Raw genomic sequence first — 18,827 nt, 5'->3', positions numbered from 1 at the left:
CCACAACTGGGTGTTGCTTTTGCTTTGTCTCCATCTCTTCATTCTTTGTGGGTTTATTTCTCCACTGATCTCCAGTAGTATACTGGGCACATTGCAAAGGATTTGTACTTAACAGGAGAAAATTACAAAATTCCTTAAGACAGGCAATTTTTCAGTGTGTTTTATATAACTGAATTTACAATACTAAGTTGCATTCAACTTTTATTTAACTTATTTAGTAAGTATTACAAAGATATCTAGAACTATCCTTTTTCTTCACGTCTCTCTGCCTCCCTCTAACCACTTGAATATTGGTATACTTTGTATTTAGACAAATGTTTTTCTGCATTGATAAATATGATCATGTAATTCTTATTCTTTAGTTTATCACCATGGTAGATTATACTGATTGATTTTCAAATATTGAAAGAGCCCGGTATTCCTGAGATAAACTTTACCTGTTCATGGTATATAATTCATTTTGTTGAATTGTATCTGACAATATTTTGTTAAGGAACATTCATGAGGGATATTGGTCTGTAGTTTTATGTTTAGTTTGTGTCCTGTTGTCTGGTTTTGGTACCAAGGTAATACTAATTTCATAAAGGAGTTGGAAAGTGTCTCCTCATCTATTTTCTGAAAGAGATTGTGCAGAATTGGTGATTATTATTCTTTAAATGTTTCATAGAATTCTCCAGTGAAAAGAAGGTCTGGAAATTTCTTTTTGGAGAGCTTTAAAATTATAAATTGAATTTTAAAAATCATTTTTAGGGCTACTGAGCTTACATATTTCATATTGGCTGAGTTATAGTTGTCTTTCTTGAGAAAGTGGCCCATTTCATTGAAGTTGTTAAATTTATGTGCGTCAAGTTTCTTTCGTGGTATTCTCTTGTTATCTTTGTGTGTCTGCAGGGTCTCTAGTGATATCCCTGGTTGCATTTCTGGTATTGGTAATTTGTATCCTCTCTTTTTTTGTTGTTGGTTATGCTACAAGTTATGCTCTGATCAATTTTATCAATCTTTTCAAAAAACTACTGCTTTGTGACATTGATTTTTTTTTCTCTGTTGCTTTTCTGTTTTCAGTTGCATTGATTTCTGCTCTTTATTTCCTTTCTTCTGCTTGCTTTGTGTATTTGCTCTTCTTTTTCTAGGTTCTTGATGGGGCTGCAAAGAGCTGGACACAACTCAGCACACACAAATTTTCCCCTCCTTTGTAATGACAAGAATTATATAATTTCTAATAAGTACATTTAAAAATACTTGAACAGCATTTTAGTAAGGAAAAATTATTAAAGGAATTAGCATAATTTCCACATTCTGTTAATCAACTCTGATCTGAATCATCTATTTCAAGGCATCTCACATCACTATGAATAAACAAGAATTATTTTTATTCTTGTACTGTTCAAAACTAATACATTAGTAGTATCATTAATTCATTGTGAATTAAAAACTCAGTTATATTAAGTGAAAATTGGACAGAGTAACTTTAAATATTATTCATTTTTAAAAAAAAATAAGAAAAAGTATTATAGAAAGAAAAACTAAAGTTGATTAGAAATAGGGTTAGCAAACACAGTGAAGAAAGTGTGGAGTGAAACTTATACTCTTTTCCTCTCACTTTGAAAGTTTATATTTCTTTGGGAAAACAATTCAAACGTATTAAAATAAGTGTGTGACTTTTCTGATTAAACTTCAACGACAACTTCCCTTGATAAATCGATGTACACCCACATCAGTGATTTCATGCTGGACCTCAAAAGTTCATCCCATAAATGCTCTGAAAAATATTATTGCTCTATCACTTCTCAGTTTTCCTACATAACTGCAAGGGCTGAACTAACCCCCAACATGAGAAAACTGAGAAAACCATACAGTTGATAAGTGTAAAGGACAAGTGCCAAAAGCACTTAAGTATGCATACATTCTCTTGGAGCTGACAGATATGCTGAATTTCTGAAGGCTGTTTTACACATCACAGAACTCAGCACTATTTATTTATGATAGTTTCATGTCAGAGGACACAGGAAGTGTTTGGTAATGGAAGGTGAGTCATACAAGCATCCTGATGAAAAGTCATAAGTTTATTACTGAAGTAAGAACAACTTCTGGAAGATTTTTGCCACTTAAGTTAGACCGACAAACTTCTGGAGACAAAGATGAGAAATACCAGGTAAGTAATTAACAGAGTTCTTCCTGGACATTATTACCTGATGAGCAACCTTCGAGATTTATGGATAATGTTCCTACAAAAAAGCTGTTTGTAGGCTCCTCTGGTAACCTCAGATGATTGAGCAATTCAGAATGTTCTTTATTCATGGGAAACTTGTAAAGGCTGTGACTCTCATGTGGAAAAAGAATGGTCAAAAGGAAACACCTAGTCATTCTGATTTTAGTTTTTATTAAGGCATTTTAAAAGTTTAAGCAAACATTAGATGTCTCTTTAATTTGTTAATAGGAGAGAGCAGGGTGTGTGTACGTTGTGTAATATTCATGCATCTTGGAGTGACTGAATGCTTGTCTTTAAAGTTTGCATTTACATTCAAATAGTCTAGGTGTGTGGCTATTACTCAGCACCTACACCACCCTTGAGAAATTTTATTTTGATCACACATTAGCTATTTCAAAGAAAACAAACACAACAACTTCAGCAAGAGCAGAGTCAACTTTTTCAAGTCCTGTATAGTTATTCATTAGTATTGAGATCTCAACCTGGGTTTTGAATCAATGATTATCATGACATAATTCCTGTTCTTATAGGAGGTTAGAACTATTTTTTAGTTTTATCAAAACCTAGCTATACCCATGGAAACATGTAGCACATGTGAGAGTTATTGCCCATGTGCTGTAAAATGAGCAAAGGTTGAGAAATGCAGTTCCAGGCTAACAGAAAACAAGTCAACTACCTTCTTCTTTCAAACAAGTCTTTCAAATATTTAAACTTGGTTATTATAGTTCCCTTAAACCACTTCTTTACTAAGTCAAACAGTCCCTATGTCCTCAGTCACTGCTCATTTGATGTGGTTTCTGGACATTTTAATGACTCTGTTCACTCTACTCTGTTAATGCTTTGAATCATCAGCGCGCCTTGTAAAGTGCAGCACCCAGAAGCAAAGTAATGTTCAAGATGGGAGCTGACCAATGTACAGGAGAGGGATGGCATTTCTTACTGCACACAAGGCAACTGCTCCCGATTTTTGTACATCAAAGGAGCCTTTTTATAATTCCCCTCTCAACCCATATAACCCATATTTTGAAAAAATTTCCTACTACACTGCATTTTGAAAGAAATAACTTTTTATTAAGGTCTAAATAAACATCAGTACAATGAAATTCAGTATTTCCAAGGAAAACAAAGACCCATATAGCCTCACTATAAGCAAACATATAATTATTATTTAGCTTTTAGGAAATGTAAAATATTCTGTAGATCTCCCCTGTTTCACATCAATTATTTTCATCAAACAAACCTAAAGCCCAAGAAATCTAGGCTAGGAATCACTCATGTGACAGAGTATTTGTTAATAAAGTTAAATATTGCTGTGGGTTTTTGTTTTTTTTTTTTAAACAGCTTTATTTAGGTATTATTGATATACAGTAAATAGCACATATTTAAGAAGTATAACTTGATGAGTTTTTATATATGCACATAAGCATGAAACCATCAGCACAATCAAGACTACAAACATTTCCAATTCTCCACAAGTTTCCTTGTATCCCATTTAATCCATCCATCCCTCCCTCCACCTCCAGTCTCAGGCAACTATGGGTCTACTTTCTCTCATTACAGACTGTTTGTATTTTCCAGTTTTAAATGAAGGATATCATATAGTATATGCTCTTTTTTGGTCTGACTTCTTTCACTCAGCATAATAACTTTCAAACTGATCCATGCACTTACATGTATCAATAGTTTGTTCTTTATTACTGAGTAGTATTCCACTGTTACGGATATACTACAATTTGCTTATTTATTTGACTATTGGTGGACACTGGGGTTATTACCATATCTTACTATTATGATAAATAAAGCTGTTAAAATATTCATGTATGTGACTTTTTGTGGACATACGCTTTGATTTCTTTTGGTTAAATACCTAGGAATGGGATGGTTAGGTCAATAGAAATATGTTTAAATTTTTCAAAAATTGGCAACTTTTTTTTCTAAAATAGCTGCATTTAGAAATTTGAGAGTTGAGAGTACCAGTGGCTCCATGTCCCTGACAGTATCTGGTATAGTAAAGTCTTTTAAATTTGAGCAATTCAGGTGGGTGTGTACTGGCATCTTACATGATTTTAATTTGCATTTCCTTGATGACTAAGATGTTGAACAACTTTTTACATACACATTGGCTATTCTTGTATCTTCTGTGAAATGTCTGTTTAAATCTTTTCTCTCTTTAAAACAGACAGGCTGTCTTATCATTGAGCTAGCATTCTTTACATATACTTGATAGAAGTCTTGACTGATAGGTATTTTACAAAGAAGTCTGGCCACATTGTGGCATGCCTTTTTATCTTCACAAGTGTTTTTTAAACAGCAAAAGATTTAACTTTAAAGAAATCTGAATTATAACTTTTTCCCTTTGACTTTTTTTTGCATTCTATTCAAGAAATTTTTGCCTAATTTATTTTTCTCCTATGTTTTCTTCTAAAAGTTCCCATGTTTCAGTTTTCACTTTTAGGGTATGATCTATTTTTAGTTAAAATTTATATTTGTTGTGAGGTAAGGACTGCAGTTCTTTTCTGGAGGGGTTGGGATATTTTAATTATTAAAGTATAATAATACTTTAATTATTTGAGCAGCATTTGTTGTAAAGATTATCCTTGCCTGACTTCCCATGCTACTTTTGTCAAAAATCAATTGGCAATATATATGTGGATCTAGCTATAGATTTATTTATATTCTCTTTCATTTAACTATATGTTTACTTTTAAGCCAATATCAGAATGTCTTGGTTAATGAGTCTTGAAACTGAGTAGTGTATGTCCCCAGCCTTTATACTTTTACAAAATTCTTTTGGCTATTATTCTAGGTCCATCATATTTCTGTATACATTTCAGAATTAGCGTTTATCAATTATTATAAAAAATATACCAAAATTTTATTGGGATAGCACTGAATCTATAGATCAATTTGAATCCATGGCTATAACATTTCTCTCCATTATTTGTCTCAGCAATGTTTTATTGTTTTCAGCATATAGGTATTGCATTGAACATCTTCATCCAAATTTATCCCTGAGTTTTGGTTTATTTTTTTGGATGCTTTTGTATATGTATTTTAGAATTTTCTACTTCTGATTGTTAATTGTTACTATTGAGAAATACATCTGAATTTATAAACTGACCTTGTATCCTTTACCTTGCTAAATTTACTTTTTAGTTATAGTAGACTTTGTAGAGATTCCTTATAAATTTCTACATAAATGATTATGTCATCCATGAAAAAAAGATAGTACTGTATATCTTCAAATAGCATGTATAAAAAGCTTAAAACAGTATTCAATTTCCCCATGCTCAGCCCTTGTGTGACTACTGTCATTTGTTTTATTTCTTTCCCTATCCAAAACCCAGAATATACTGCTATTTATACTTTAAATGATCAATTATCTTTTAAAGAAATTTTTAAAAATAAGACATATATTTTATATATATTCTATTTGCCATTTCCTGTTGCTGATCATTCCTTTGCGTAGATCCAAATACTGTCATTTTTCTCCTGCCTGAAGGATTTCTTTGTAATATATATATATATATTTTTTGGTAACATTTTTTGCAAAGCAAGTCTGATAATGATGAATTCTGTCAGGTTTTGCATGTCTGGAAATGTCCATTATTTTGACCTTTTTTTTTTTCCTGGAAAGAAAAATTTGTTTTGGCAGGTTTTTTCCTTTCTTCTGGACTATGTCTCAGAGGGTAAAAGTATCTGCTTGCAACATGGGAGACCGGGGTTCGATCCCTGGGTCAGGAGGATTCCCTGGAGAAGGAAATGGCAACCCACTTCAGTACTCTTGGCTGGAAAATTCCATGGATGGAGGAATATCGTAGGTTACAGTCCATGGGGTCGCAAAGAGTCGGACATGACTGAGCGACTTTACTTTTCTTTCAGTAGTTATATATTACCCCACTATCTTCTAACTTGAATTGCTATTGTTAAGAAGCCTGGGTATAGTTTTCTTCATCATTCTTGTGGTTCATCCAGCTACTTAGACATGTAGATTTACATATGTTTTTAATTTCTAAAGCTTTTAGTCATTATTTCCTCAAACATTTTTTTCTGTTTCCCTCATCTTCTTTCCTCTCCTTTGGGAACTTTAGTTACACTTACGTTAGGCTAATTGAAGTTGCCCACTGATCCTCTGTTCACTTTTTTTTCCTTTATATTTTAATCCAGAGAGTTTCTATTGCTAAGCATTTAGGTTCACTAATACTTCCTTCTGCAGTATCTAACATGGGATTAATCCTATTCAGTGTATTTTACATCAGATTTTGTATATTTCATGTTTATAAACTGAATTTGAATTTACTTTTTGTATTCCATGCTAATGATTTCTTCCACCTTCTTGAATATCTGGAGTATATTTATATAATAGTTAAACTACCACATTTGTCTATTAATTTCATCATCTGAACCATCTCTGCATCCATATTTAAGGACTGAGTTTCCTCCTCATAGTGGTCAGAACTTCCTGCTTCTTTACATGCCTGATCAACTTTTGATTGGCTGTCAGACATTGTGAATTTTGTGTTGGATGTTGAATTTTTTAGCATTCTTTTTAATATAATATTTTTGGGCTCCGTGTGGGATACAATTATATGAAATTATTCTGATTCTTTTGAGATTTGCTTTTAAACTTTGTTGGGAAAGTCTACAACAGCCTTTAGTTAGGGTTAATTTGGTCCCACTACTGGGACAATACTTTTCTGTGGACTCAACTCGATGTCCCATATGTTAGGATGTCTTTTCTCTCTGGCTGGTGGAAATCCAAACTACTCTTGATCCTGAGTGAACTCCAGGGACTGTTCTGTCTAATTCTCTGTTCTCAGTAACTTCCTCATATGTATACTCTGACTGTGAAGTGAAAGTCGCTCAGTCACGTCTGACTCTCTGTGACCCCATGGACTGTAGCCCAACAGGCTCCTCTGTCCATGGAATTCTCCAGGCCAGAATGCTGCAGTGGGTAGCTGTTCCCTTCTCCAGGGGATCTTCCCAACCCAGGGATCAAACCGGGGTCTCCTGCATTGCAGGCAGATTTTTTACTGTCTGAGCCACCAGGGAAGCCCTATACTCTGATTAGTACTCAGTTAAAGACTCAAGAGAAACTTTCTACAGATTGCTGAAACTCTTTATGAGTAGCTTTCTCCTCTCTGATACTCTGTCCACAAATTCTAGCTACCCCAGTACCTTCAAAGTCCAAACTCTGCCTCCTCAGCACAGGGAGATTCTGGAGTGTTTGGATTCTCTCTCCCTGAATTGCACTTGGAAATACTCTCCCATTAATAAGGCTTGGACAACTGTAGGGTTCACATTCCTTGTTTCTGTTCCCTCAGGGGTCCTGTGCAATTTTATGCCCCAAAACTGCTGTTTTATATATTTTATTCAGTTTTTCAGTTGTGTAAGACAAGAAGCTATAAATACTCCATGCCACTCCATTATGGCTAAAAGTTTTATGCTGCTTTTCAAACATACTCAGGGCCACAATGTGCAGCTACATGGGTTGCAGTGTACAATTCCAGAATACAATGTGAATGTACCCTCCTATCCCTAATCTGGATTTGAGTAAAATGGAAGCCCTAATCACACTATTTATATATTGAGCCTATGGTCAATAAACCTCTCTTTTGGGTAGAAATAATAATGCAAAAGCAGATAATTCTGAATTTATAAATGTCATGATCTCATTGCTTGGCATTTGAATAAATCTTCTCATCAAATCAATATCAGAAGTAATTATTTAGCTCCCACAATAGACCCATAACATAACTGAAGTGTAATGCCTTCAAGAATCAATTAAAAACACTTATATACCATTTATAACATGGTTGCTTGGAAAGACACAATTGGAATTCTAACCAAAGACTCCAGAAACATATTTCCTTCATTTGTTAGTTTAAGATGCATACATAATCATGTGGAAGAGGATGAGAGAATGAGGGTCAAGATTATAAAAATTCAGATTGGGGATGAGATAGATACTAACTTATAAACTGTATATTAACATAGGGACAGACATCTTTTTGGGTTACCCTGGTGGCTTAGCAGTAAAGAATCTGTCCACTAAAGCAGGAGACGGAGATTCAGTCCCTGTGTAGGGAAGATCCCTGGAGAAGGAAACGGCAACCCATTCCAGTATCCTTGCCTGGGAAATCCCATGGACAAAGGACTCTGGTGGGCTAGAGTCCATTGGATTCCAAAGAGTTGGACATGACTTAGTGACCAAACAGAGGCAGCAGCAGACCTCTTTTTACCCATCTAAAGGTACATTAGGCCGTCCCAAGTGGCTCAGTGGTAAAGAATCCACCTGCCAATGCAGAAGATGCGGGTTCAATCCCTGGGTCAGGAAGATCCTTTGGAGGAGGAAATGGCAACCCACTCCAGAATTCTTGCCAGGATAATCCCCTGGGCAGAAGAGCCTGTGGACTACAGTCCATGAGTTCGCAAAGAGTTGGACACGACTGAGCATACATGTACACAAAGGTATATTACAGAAAGACCTTTTTAGTTAAAATATGATGATTGCAAAATGAAATGTACTTACTCATCCAACTCTTCTTCTTCAGCTTTAGAGCTATCAGCATAGAGATACTTGCTCATGTCCACTGGTCTTATATTTTTTCTTTTTGTAGACTGGGGTGGAGAATCCTTTACAGTTACAAAGGTTTCTGGCTCATCAAATGGGTTCAAATACTGTGGAGTCTGTACCTCTTTAAAGGGATTATAGCTGTTACTATAAAAGGATTCTTCTGGTTTTTTAGGTGAAATTGTTTCAGTGATTTGTTCTATAAAACAATAGCAAAAGATGAATTAAATTAATACTACCTGATACTTGCTTATATATTGAGTCTTCAAAAATACTCAATCTTGAATTAATACTCTGTGGGGTTGAAAGTGCAAATCAATAATATGTTTTAGCGGGGCTAAGTTCAGAAGATGTGATATCTAAGATTTTTGTCTACTTCTTATGGTATGCTGATTTTGGAAATTTTAACCTTCTTAAAGGTACAATATTTATTGTTGCTTATTTTATTTCACTATACTAAGCTGCCCCACCCCAAACTGATAGATAAAAATTTCTGCTTTTTAAAAAAACATAAAATGAACTTAATTTTGTAATGGTCTCTGGTAGTTACACAAGCAGAGATCACTTAGATATCTGAAAATTCATTTCGGAATATATCAAAAATACACCATATATCACTGAATTTGTTTTCGTGAAGTCTTCAAAGAGCAGGTTTCTGTATACTATAAGACCTTAAATCTTTACAGCTTTTAATGGGCCTTTTCAACATAATTCATATTCAGTCAGTACTTTATATAATAACATAAAGGAATAACAAGACTTCTAAAGTTGAAAAGGCTACATTAAAATCATACTGAGAAGCAGATAGTTGTGTCCCACTAAATTCTAAATTTTACTACAAATTTCAATTTGAAAACAAAGGTATTCTTAAAAATAAAATTCTGACTTCATAGCACAAAAAGCACTAAAATAGCATCATGTCCTCCAAAAATACTTATGGAGTACTTAGTACCAGCATTTTGCTTTTATGTTTATTAATATTTTAAAACAAAACTAGGGAGCGTTTCACGGCAGTTCAGTGGTTAGAACTCTGTGCTTTCACTGCCATGGGCCCGGGTCCAGTCCCTGGTCAGGGAACTAAGATCCCATAAGCTGCACAGCATGGCCCCCCAGCAAAAAAAAAACACCCAAAACTGGAATGTATAATAAAACTGTTTAAAATTTAGACTTTAATGATATAAACATTTCCCTAAATGAGAAAAAAGTTTCAGAGAGCTGATAATCACAGAACAGTTCAAAAGTAATTTTAATTATGCCATGCAACTCTAACAAAACATTTCTAGGAGAAGGCAGAAAATTGGTTATTAAAATCTTCAAGAAAAATAGTTTCATAAGTGACCTTTCAAACAATATAATCCAATTAACATAAAAATCTCTTCATTGACATATATTTATGATTTTTATATTTTAGAGTCAAACTACTTTTACTTATACTTTAGACATTAGCCCAGATAAATTATTGTCTTTATATTGAAAAGATAACTGTAACAAACAACTCTAAATTGAAATTCTATGCATCATGGTGAAGCAATCATAAAGTATTGAACAGAATTCACAAAATCATAATAAATCAACAGTGAAATGAATTTAAAAATAGCCTAAGGTAGAGAAGAGACTCAGAAACTGTATCTTTAGTAACACCAGGATAATACTCAAACACCACTACAACCTTTATAATAATCTAAATGAATCATTATCTTTTCTCTGAGGGTAGAAGAGACTGAAGAGTTTTTTTGCCGACTCAATTTTTTATTAATAAATCCCAAGTCCCAAATGCTTAAGAAACAGACAAAAGCTGTTCAATGGAAATGCCATTTTTATTTTTACTTTCAGGTAAAGGATTACAAAAATTGATCCAAGCAAGTTCATAAATTATAAAACCAAAAGCAAGAAAGTACTCAAACTATAGAGCAAGATTTGAAGATGATAGAATAGCAACAAAGGAGAGTTTAAGATGAGATTATTTCATTTAAAAGATAACATACATTTTAAAATGACTTTCTAAACAGGTCACTGAAGCACAGACTGTCATGAATCTAAGAGGAGAGCTGAAACTATAAAAACAAAACCAAAAAAAAACCCCAAATATCTAAACAACTGCAACACATTTTTTTCTTTCCTAACTACTTGTGTTACTTGAGAATGCATGTTTTTAATCATAAAAATTAATAATAAATTATTTCAAGAAAAATTAGTATTCTTCTAATGGAAAACACTTATTCTAAAGTCCCCAAGAAGTGTTTATTTAAAGAAAATACTGGCTGTCAGGTTTATTCTTAGCTCTATAGGCATAATTAAAGATTCTGAATCAGGCTCTCTTAACCTCTCCAAAATAGAAATACAATATATACATTACGTAGTACTCTTCTATACCTCGGAAACAGACACACATATATTTTTAAAAATTACTTATTTAATTTTAAAATGAAAAGCTCAAATACTCCTATCTCAAAATATTTTGGTAACTTTTTTTAACTCAATGTATTCAGACATATATACTATGTAATTAAGAAGCTTTGTGGTCAAAAGAAGACACTTGATTAGTAATCTTAGCTCCAACTCCACCTCCATTTACCTGAAGTTATTGTTCAAATCACTTAATTCCTCTGGGCCTCAGCTCCCTAATCTATGAAAAAAGGCTGCTGAACCAGATTACTTCTAAGATGTATTATAATCATTAAGATTTCAAATACTTTAATATAAAATAAATCACAAAAAAATGCAATCTCATTAATCTAAACTTACTAATTTAGAATTCAGTAAGAAGGGAGAAAGTAAAGGAAAGAGAAGGAGAAGAATAGATTATGAAGTGATATTGCTCTAAAACAGTGAATCCTTAAATTGAAACCTCATTTTCACCATGACTGGCAGTAGCAAAGTTCTTTAAAGCTCACAAGGATGTCATAAGAGCAGTCTAAAAGATGCAATAGGGGTTACCCATTCTTGCATTTACTTCGACCAGAGTTAAATTAAACAAAGGTCTTATTTCTTTAATAGCTCTTTTCTAAGTTTTAATAGTTTGAAACTACTTGATAAGAAAAATGACTAAGGAAAAAAAAACCTTGGTTTTATTTCTTCTATATATGTTGTATATATGACAGGAGTAGCTCTTAATCTTTTCTTCTGTTCTGTGACATTAACAATTTAACTTTTGTTACTGAGAATAGTTCCCAGCTAGAGACAGGGAATTAGGGGTGGAAAGGCTCATCAGACTGAGGTGTGAGGGTGGAGAAGCTGTATATATAGAGAGAGGCCACCTCCACCACCCTAATAATATGGGTATTTCCCACAACCTGATCTTGCTTGGTAAGGCCAAAATAATAAGACTGTACTGTATGCCAGCTAAGTAAATACTATTATATCTAATATTACAGCTTTACTATTTGACCAAACTCATAAAGAGTCAAAAAAAAATAAGCCCCAAGTAAATGTCTATGCAGGCTTTCTTTTTTCTTTAAAAATAATTCAATAGAAGCTACCCAGAATTGCTGATCAATTGCAAGTGGTACTGAATAAATAAGTCATTATAAACAAAACTTATAAGTCTTTAAAACAAAACAAAAAAACCTCTTTCTGTCCTTACAAATCATGAGAACTTGACTAAATAAAGACTTCAAAAGTAAAGAAAAAATCTGCTACCTTCTGAATCAGGATCTCCAAACGGGTTTAATTCTGCTACATCAGGATCACCAAATGGATTTAAATTCACAGTGGCCAAGTCCTTTTCTGCTTCATCCAAAAAGTTAAGTTTGTTGATAAGCTCTGAAAATAAACATATGTGTCAGTTCACTATGGTTACATAGAGTTAAGCATAATTATCACTCATTCATGGAACATTTCAAATCGCAAAAATTTACACTAATAATACCTGCAAATAATAAGATATAGCATTTTGCCAATGAAAGAATGCCATTCAAGTATTTTGTAGCATACCAACATATTCAAATAAAAGAAAACAGACATATGCATATGAATTTGAAAATAACAGATAATAAATAGAAAAACTCATCTCAATCTTACTTGATTCAATAAAAAAGTACTAACATATATTCTGAGAAAAAACATCCTTCACTGCTAAATATGAATAATTCAAATTGACGTAATATAAGCAAATATTTCTAAAACAATGTTGTTACAATATATAAGCTAACTAAAGAAATATGCCATATGACCAATTGTTATAAGATATTTTAAAATCATTGCCTATCATCCTGATACGGGTTTTGCTAAAGATGGTAGGTTCTGTTATGCTGTTGCCTGTTGGTGCACTACAAATTACCAAAGAAAATTTATTAAAGGAAATGCACAAAGACAAAACTGACAGCTAAGTACAGACAGAAAGTCAAGAGGTAGCAGGTCACAGTAAATACAGGCAATCAGAAGCAGAAAGAAAGGAAGAAAGCTCTTAGACCTTCAGAGGAACTGGCTGATTTAGCTGAAGGCATATTTGCTTGCTTTATGCAGTCATCTTGATCTTCATCTAAGCTGCTCAGAGCATTCAATTGGTTTACAATTTCTGTAAACAGAAGCCAGTCGAGACAAATGTAAGGTAAGGTCACTTAATTAAAGAGTCATAGAAGCATGCTGTTACTCAAAAAGACAAAGAGAGGGGATATTTGGTTAATCAAAAGAATACAGTCAGAGAATGTTATTTTGATAAGCTATAACAGATGTATTTAACTGAAAGTGATGCTGTACTCATATTTAAAATAGAGAACATTTTTGTTAAAAATTTATATTAGTACTATTAACAACTAGGTTAACAAATACAAAACAAAGATAATAACCCATTGGCTTTCACATTCTACATTTGTAAAATAGGGCTTTAAATGGATGTATTAAAAATAGAATAGAAAAATTTTCATCAGATACCATAGAAAATATGTGCTATTTGTTTTATAGCATTCTAAATTTAAAGGATTTAAGAATATATCTACATGAATCATGAACATAATAAGCACTTATTAATATTCTAGAATGTTAAAAATCAGCACAAAATAAGAAAAGCAGGCAATAGCCATTTTCTACTCCTGCTTTCTAGGGAATTTGTTCTTTTAAAGGAACTCCTGAGTATTTGCTTTAGGATATCTTATTTAGCCAGTAAAAGACAGAATAAAAAAGACAGGAACAGACAGTGAAATATTAAAATAAAAATTCATTCTGTACATAAATAGAATTTTTAAAAATGAGTCATACATGTTTTGGACAACTCCAAATATGTGAAGTTATGATTCACTGGGTGAAAATTAGCTTGGAATAAAATATTAAGAACCTACTAGAGTATTCTAGTTAATCCTTGCTATTTCCAAAGTTAAAACCTGGCAATAACTTAGGCATTAGCACAAACCAAACAGATCCAGATTATTCAGTGGGAAATAAAATGGTTAGAAATAGAAAATAGTTACAAATTCAGCATTAAAATGCTGTTCTTTAACACGCAAATCTAGAGTCTAAATTTTATTTGAACCAAATAATATAAATACATGGTTGTAATAAGGTTGTCTTCATCCAATCACTTGTTGTTGAACAAATAAATATTTATCACTCTGTGCCAATTACCATGCTTGGAACATAAGAATGAAAATAAATCAGGCATAATTTTGCCCTCATGAAATTTACCATCGATAAAGAAAGAAATTAACACTGAAAAAGGCCATAAACGACTACTAGAAAAACTGACAAACTTATTCATTTCCCTTGTCTGAATGAGAAATGTATTTTGTATGAATAAAATTGCATGAGACAGTCAATCATAGAAAATAAAAAAGAGTAAACAGCATTAATACTAACTGGACTCTTAGTCTGTGAATAATATGAGCTAAATAGTCAGTTTTTATAAAGTATCTTCTTCCATTTTATCCTTCCAATAGTTTAAATCTCATTCTGACTCAAACTAACCTAGCAAATTCCTCAATAGGAAGAATTCATTCTTAAATTAGATTTTTTACCCCAAACTACTAGTTACTGTAACTTTGCAATTTTCAAGGAAGTATAATAGAGAGGAGAATCTATGCTATGTGACTATCAGTGCATGACTGATTTTTTTTCATTCATTACTAGTTTTGTATTTTTAAAAGTTTGCAGATATTTATTTTAACTTAAAAATATGATAAAAACAAATATTAATAACATTAGTTAACAGCAGTTAACCTCTATTAAGAAGTAGAAAGGGCTCTGCATATGTTATTAGTTGATTCTCAAAAATATCCTGAGGTATTAATACTCACATTTTATCATGTATATTAGTACTATTTATTTGCACTGTATTCCCAGATGTGCAATTACTGATTAAAATATTTTAAAATAATGCTCAAAGATCTGTACTTTCTTACACATTTTATTTAATATTCTTGGATATATTTTCAATGACAGTAGAAATAATTTATTCAAACACCTTATATAAGGAGCAATATACGGAATACTAAAGAAACATTAAATTTGGTCCTTACCTTCAAAGGTATTATTGTTCCATTACACACTTTTATGTACAATATGGACATTCACTTAAATACTATCAAAGTGACTCTATCACATGACTAAATTATTTACATTGTAATTTTTCTGAATGTTCAGAATATTTCCTTCTCATCATGCTTTTGGTGCTATCTAAAGCCACTGATTAAAAAAATCTAAAACCACTGGTAAAAAATAAATACAGTAAAACCACTAAGGACCACTCCCTCATTAACTAACCCAAAGTAACTACTTATTTCCATCCTTGTCTCTGATGATAAATTGTCCTTCCTATCCTAGCTTTCCTTATTTATCCATATCTTAAATAAATCCTTACTTAACACCTAGATCCTCTGCTTCTAGAACTTTCATTCATATTCACAAAGTGATCCAGATCATAAAAAGAAGCAATCTCCAAAGAAATACCATTTACCTACATAATAAACATTTCTCAAGTACCTATTATGCTTTTGAGAGGCAGATAGATAAGGCAATATATGATAAATATGATATATGTTATAATTGAGACATGCATCGTAGGTTACGTGAAACTGGATGAGAGGCGTATAACTCAGGCTGAGGTCGGGAAGGCTTCCTGGAGTTATTGAGTGAAAATAAGACAAATAGATATCAATGGTATTATTAAAAGAGAAAGGGGAGGGCCTTCCACAATGATGCAAGGGAGGCAAATGAGAATATGATATACCTGATGAACAGCAAGTTGCTTGGGGGTTAGGATGCCAGGGATGTGGAATGGAATGAGATGAGGTTGGCCAATGTGGTGTCATGAAGGTTACAGTGACCAAAATGAAGAATGTGAAGTTTACTCTGAAAGCTCTGAGAAGCCATTGTAAGATCAAATGCATATTTTAGAAACATCATTCCAGGAGCAACATAGTAGCATCAATTGAAAAAAACAGCATAGGAAGATAAAAAATGAGCAGTTCGGCATCATCACTTCATGAAGGGAGGGACTTAGTAAATATTTGCTATTAAAGAATAAATTAAGAAGAAAGTTTTGATGGTTTTAATTTGACATAGGGAGTGGGGAAAGGAATCTAGGATACCTGCCAAGTTTCTGTCTTGGGTGACTGTGTGGACATTAGTTCTAGAACTATAGTGGGGGCTATTCAGTTTGGCCATACCAAGCTACAGCTGCCTGGAAACTTATGAAAATAAGTCAACTGGTATTTGCATATGCAGATGCAGAGCCTAAAATACAAATTTTGTTATATATTTCTCCTTTTAAAAAAGTACTTTTCTGTTACTTCCAAATTTCTTGCAGTCAATATGTTTTACATGTATAATCAGAAAAACAGAAGTTAAGAGTTTAAAAGAAGGTTCACAACACAAATTTCCCAGAACTTATTTTATGTAGGACACTTCCCTAGTAATATACCACCCTGATCAAAAAAATTCCCTGGCCCAATACATTTATATATTTTATTATTTATTAAAGTCTTATTTCACCAAAAATCTACACTTTGGAAAATGTTACTTAATGATGATATGTAATAGCACAAGATATAATTTCTACCTACCCTAGCACTACTGAAATTGAGCAACAAACCCGCAGTGCAGTATGAAGTCATCGGTAACAGTGTGGCAATCTGGACTTGCTTCATATTGGTGAGAATAAGAAGGCAAACTAAATTAGGGGCAAGCAATCGAAGCACAGGGTCAAGTAATTTGAGACTCTTCTTTATTGTTAGGAAGGCAAAAGAAGATAGAAATTGACCATGAGAGATTATCACACTGGACCAAAACAGGGGGATGGAAGTGGTGTCACAAAGAGTAGGTGGGTTTTTCTTTTTAAGAAAGTCTGTAGTGGAGTTAAAAGGGCCAGTGTGGGGGTGGGGTGGGGGCTACTGAGAGCTACAACATACCTGCAAATCTTCTAGCATCCTCATTCTTCCCTCCAAAGCATAGGACTCAGTACAGGCATATCTCATTTTAAGATGGTCCAAGTTAGTAACACTGCAACCTCTTGACAGAGATCAAGTTTCCAAGGACGTCACTTTTCTCATAGGCTTTGGGCCCATAGATATTTGATTTATGGATATAACTAATATGTTTAATAATGTGATTTTCAACCCCATTAGCAGATCATATTACAAATGAATGAATGAATAAACTGAATGAAAGTCCTAACACTAGCCATAATTTTTATAAAGGCAGAAAGACATACACCTTATTTTTAAATTTTGGCAATTGTGTTTTTAATCTAGTGTTTATCTTATGTCTGTCTATATACCCACATGTGTATGTATTATGTATCTATGTACGACACATTTATCTCTAGAGACGTTAGTTTTAGCTACCAACCTAAAATTTGGTGGCTTAAAACAAATTATCATCGCTCACAGTTCTGTGGATTGACTGGACTCAGCCAAGTGGTTCACAGCAGTTAGAGAGTGGCTTGGGATAAAATCACCCAAACCTTGAACTGGGCTGGATATCTAAAACTGTTTCTTCACATGTATGTTTGGTATTTCAACTGAGAGGCTGGAACAACTGGGGATTGTTCAGGCATCTCTCTGTCCCTCCCCCACTGTAAATAGCTGTCAATATGGGTATTTTGGGGTTTCCTTTCAACACAGCAATCCCGGGTAGCTGGACATTTTACATGGCAACTGGTATCTCCCACAGAATGCACTACAAGGGGCCCAGGTAGAAGCTATAACTTAGCTTTGGAAATTACAGAATGTCACTTCCTCACTGCATTCTATTTATTAAAAGTGATTTATGGAACCAGCCCAGAAGACAGGGAGGGGACTACAAAAGGGCATGAATATTGGGAGGCCTGTTTCACTCACAGGAGGACAATCTTTGAAGACTAGCTACCACACAGTAGATCAATAAATCAGAAAGTTGAAATCATTCATTCTCTTACTAATCTAATGAATTCATTATAATCCTTACATTACCTTCCAGCATTTTACTCATGCACATATATGAAAGGTACAAATCTTAAACTGTATAATTCAATGGATTTTAACAAATGTATATACATCCATGTGACACAAGAGGCAGAGTACTGCATCACCACCAACCTCCCACAAATTCTCTCATACCTTTTTTCAGACAATCTCCAAATCCACTAGCTGACACTATTCTAATGTTTTTAACATAGGATTGTTTCTGCCTCTTCCAAACATCATGTAAATGGAATCATACAGTACATAAGTTCAGTTCAGTCGCTCAGTTGTGTCTGACTCTTTGCGACCACATAGACTGCGGCATGCCAGGCCTCCCTGTCGATCACCAACTCCTGGACTTTACTCAAACTCATCCTCTGTTGTCCCCTTCTCCCCCTGACTTCAATCTTCCCCAGCATCAGAGTCTATTCAAATGAGTCAGTTTTTTGCATCAGATGGCCAAAGTATTGGAGTTTCACCTTCCACATCAGTCCTTCCAATGAATATTCAGGACTGATTTCCTTTAGGACGGATTGGTTGGATCTCCTTGCTGTCCAAGGGACTCTCAAGAGTCTTCTCCAACACCACAGTTCAAAAGCATCAATTCTTTGGCGCTCAGCTTTCTTTACAGTCCAACTCTCACATCCATACATGACCACTGGAAAAACCATAG

The 18,827-nt window shown here is 33.6% G+C and overlaps 1 protein-coding gene across 7 annotated transcripts in view; it reads right to left on the bottom strand.

Moving 5' to 3' along the window:
* EHBP1 (EH domain binding protein 1) overlaps nt 1-18,827 on the bottom strand; it is a 427,094-nt gene that overhangs the window by 171,354 nt on the left and 236,913 nt on the right. For 4 of the 7 annotated variants that reach the window (XM_043468858.1, XM_043468857.1, XM_043468859.1 and 1 more), the window contains exons 8-10: nt 13,195-13,299; nt 12,423-12,545; nt 8,742-8,982 (exon numbers count right to left, since the gene is read on the bottom strand). In XM_043468858.1, the coding sequence (XP_043324793.1) occupies nt 8,742-8,982; nt 12,423-12,545; nt 13,195-13,299 (469 nt within the window). The remainder of the gene's footprint in view (nt 1-8,741; nt 8,983-12,422; nt 12,546-13,194; nt 13,300-18,827) is intronic. The other 3 variants (XM_043468863.1, XM_043468864.1, XM_043468860.1) reach the window with 1 other exon arrangement.

This window comes from Cervus canadensis, chromosome 5 (genome assembly GCF_019320065.1).
Source record: "Cervus canadensis isolate Bull #8, Minnesota chromosome 5, ASM1932006v1, whole genome shotgun sequence".
NCBI classification, from domain to species: Eukaryota; Metazoa; Chordata; class Mammalia; order Artiodactyla; family Cervidae; genus Cervus; species Cervus canadensis.
This window is presented reverse-complemented; position numbering and strand designations above follow the sequence as displayed.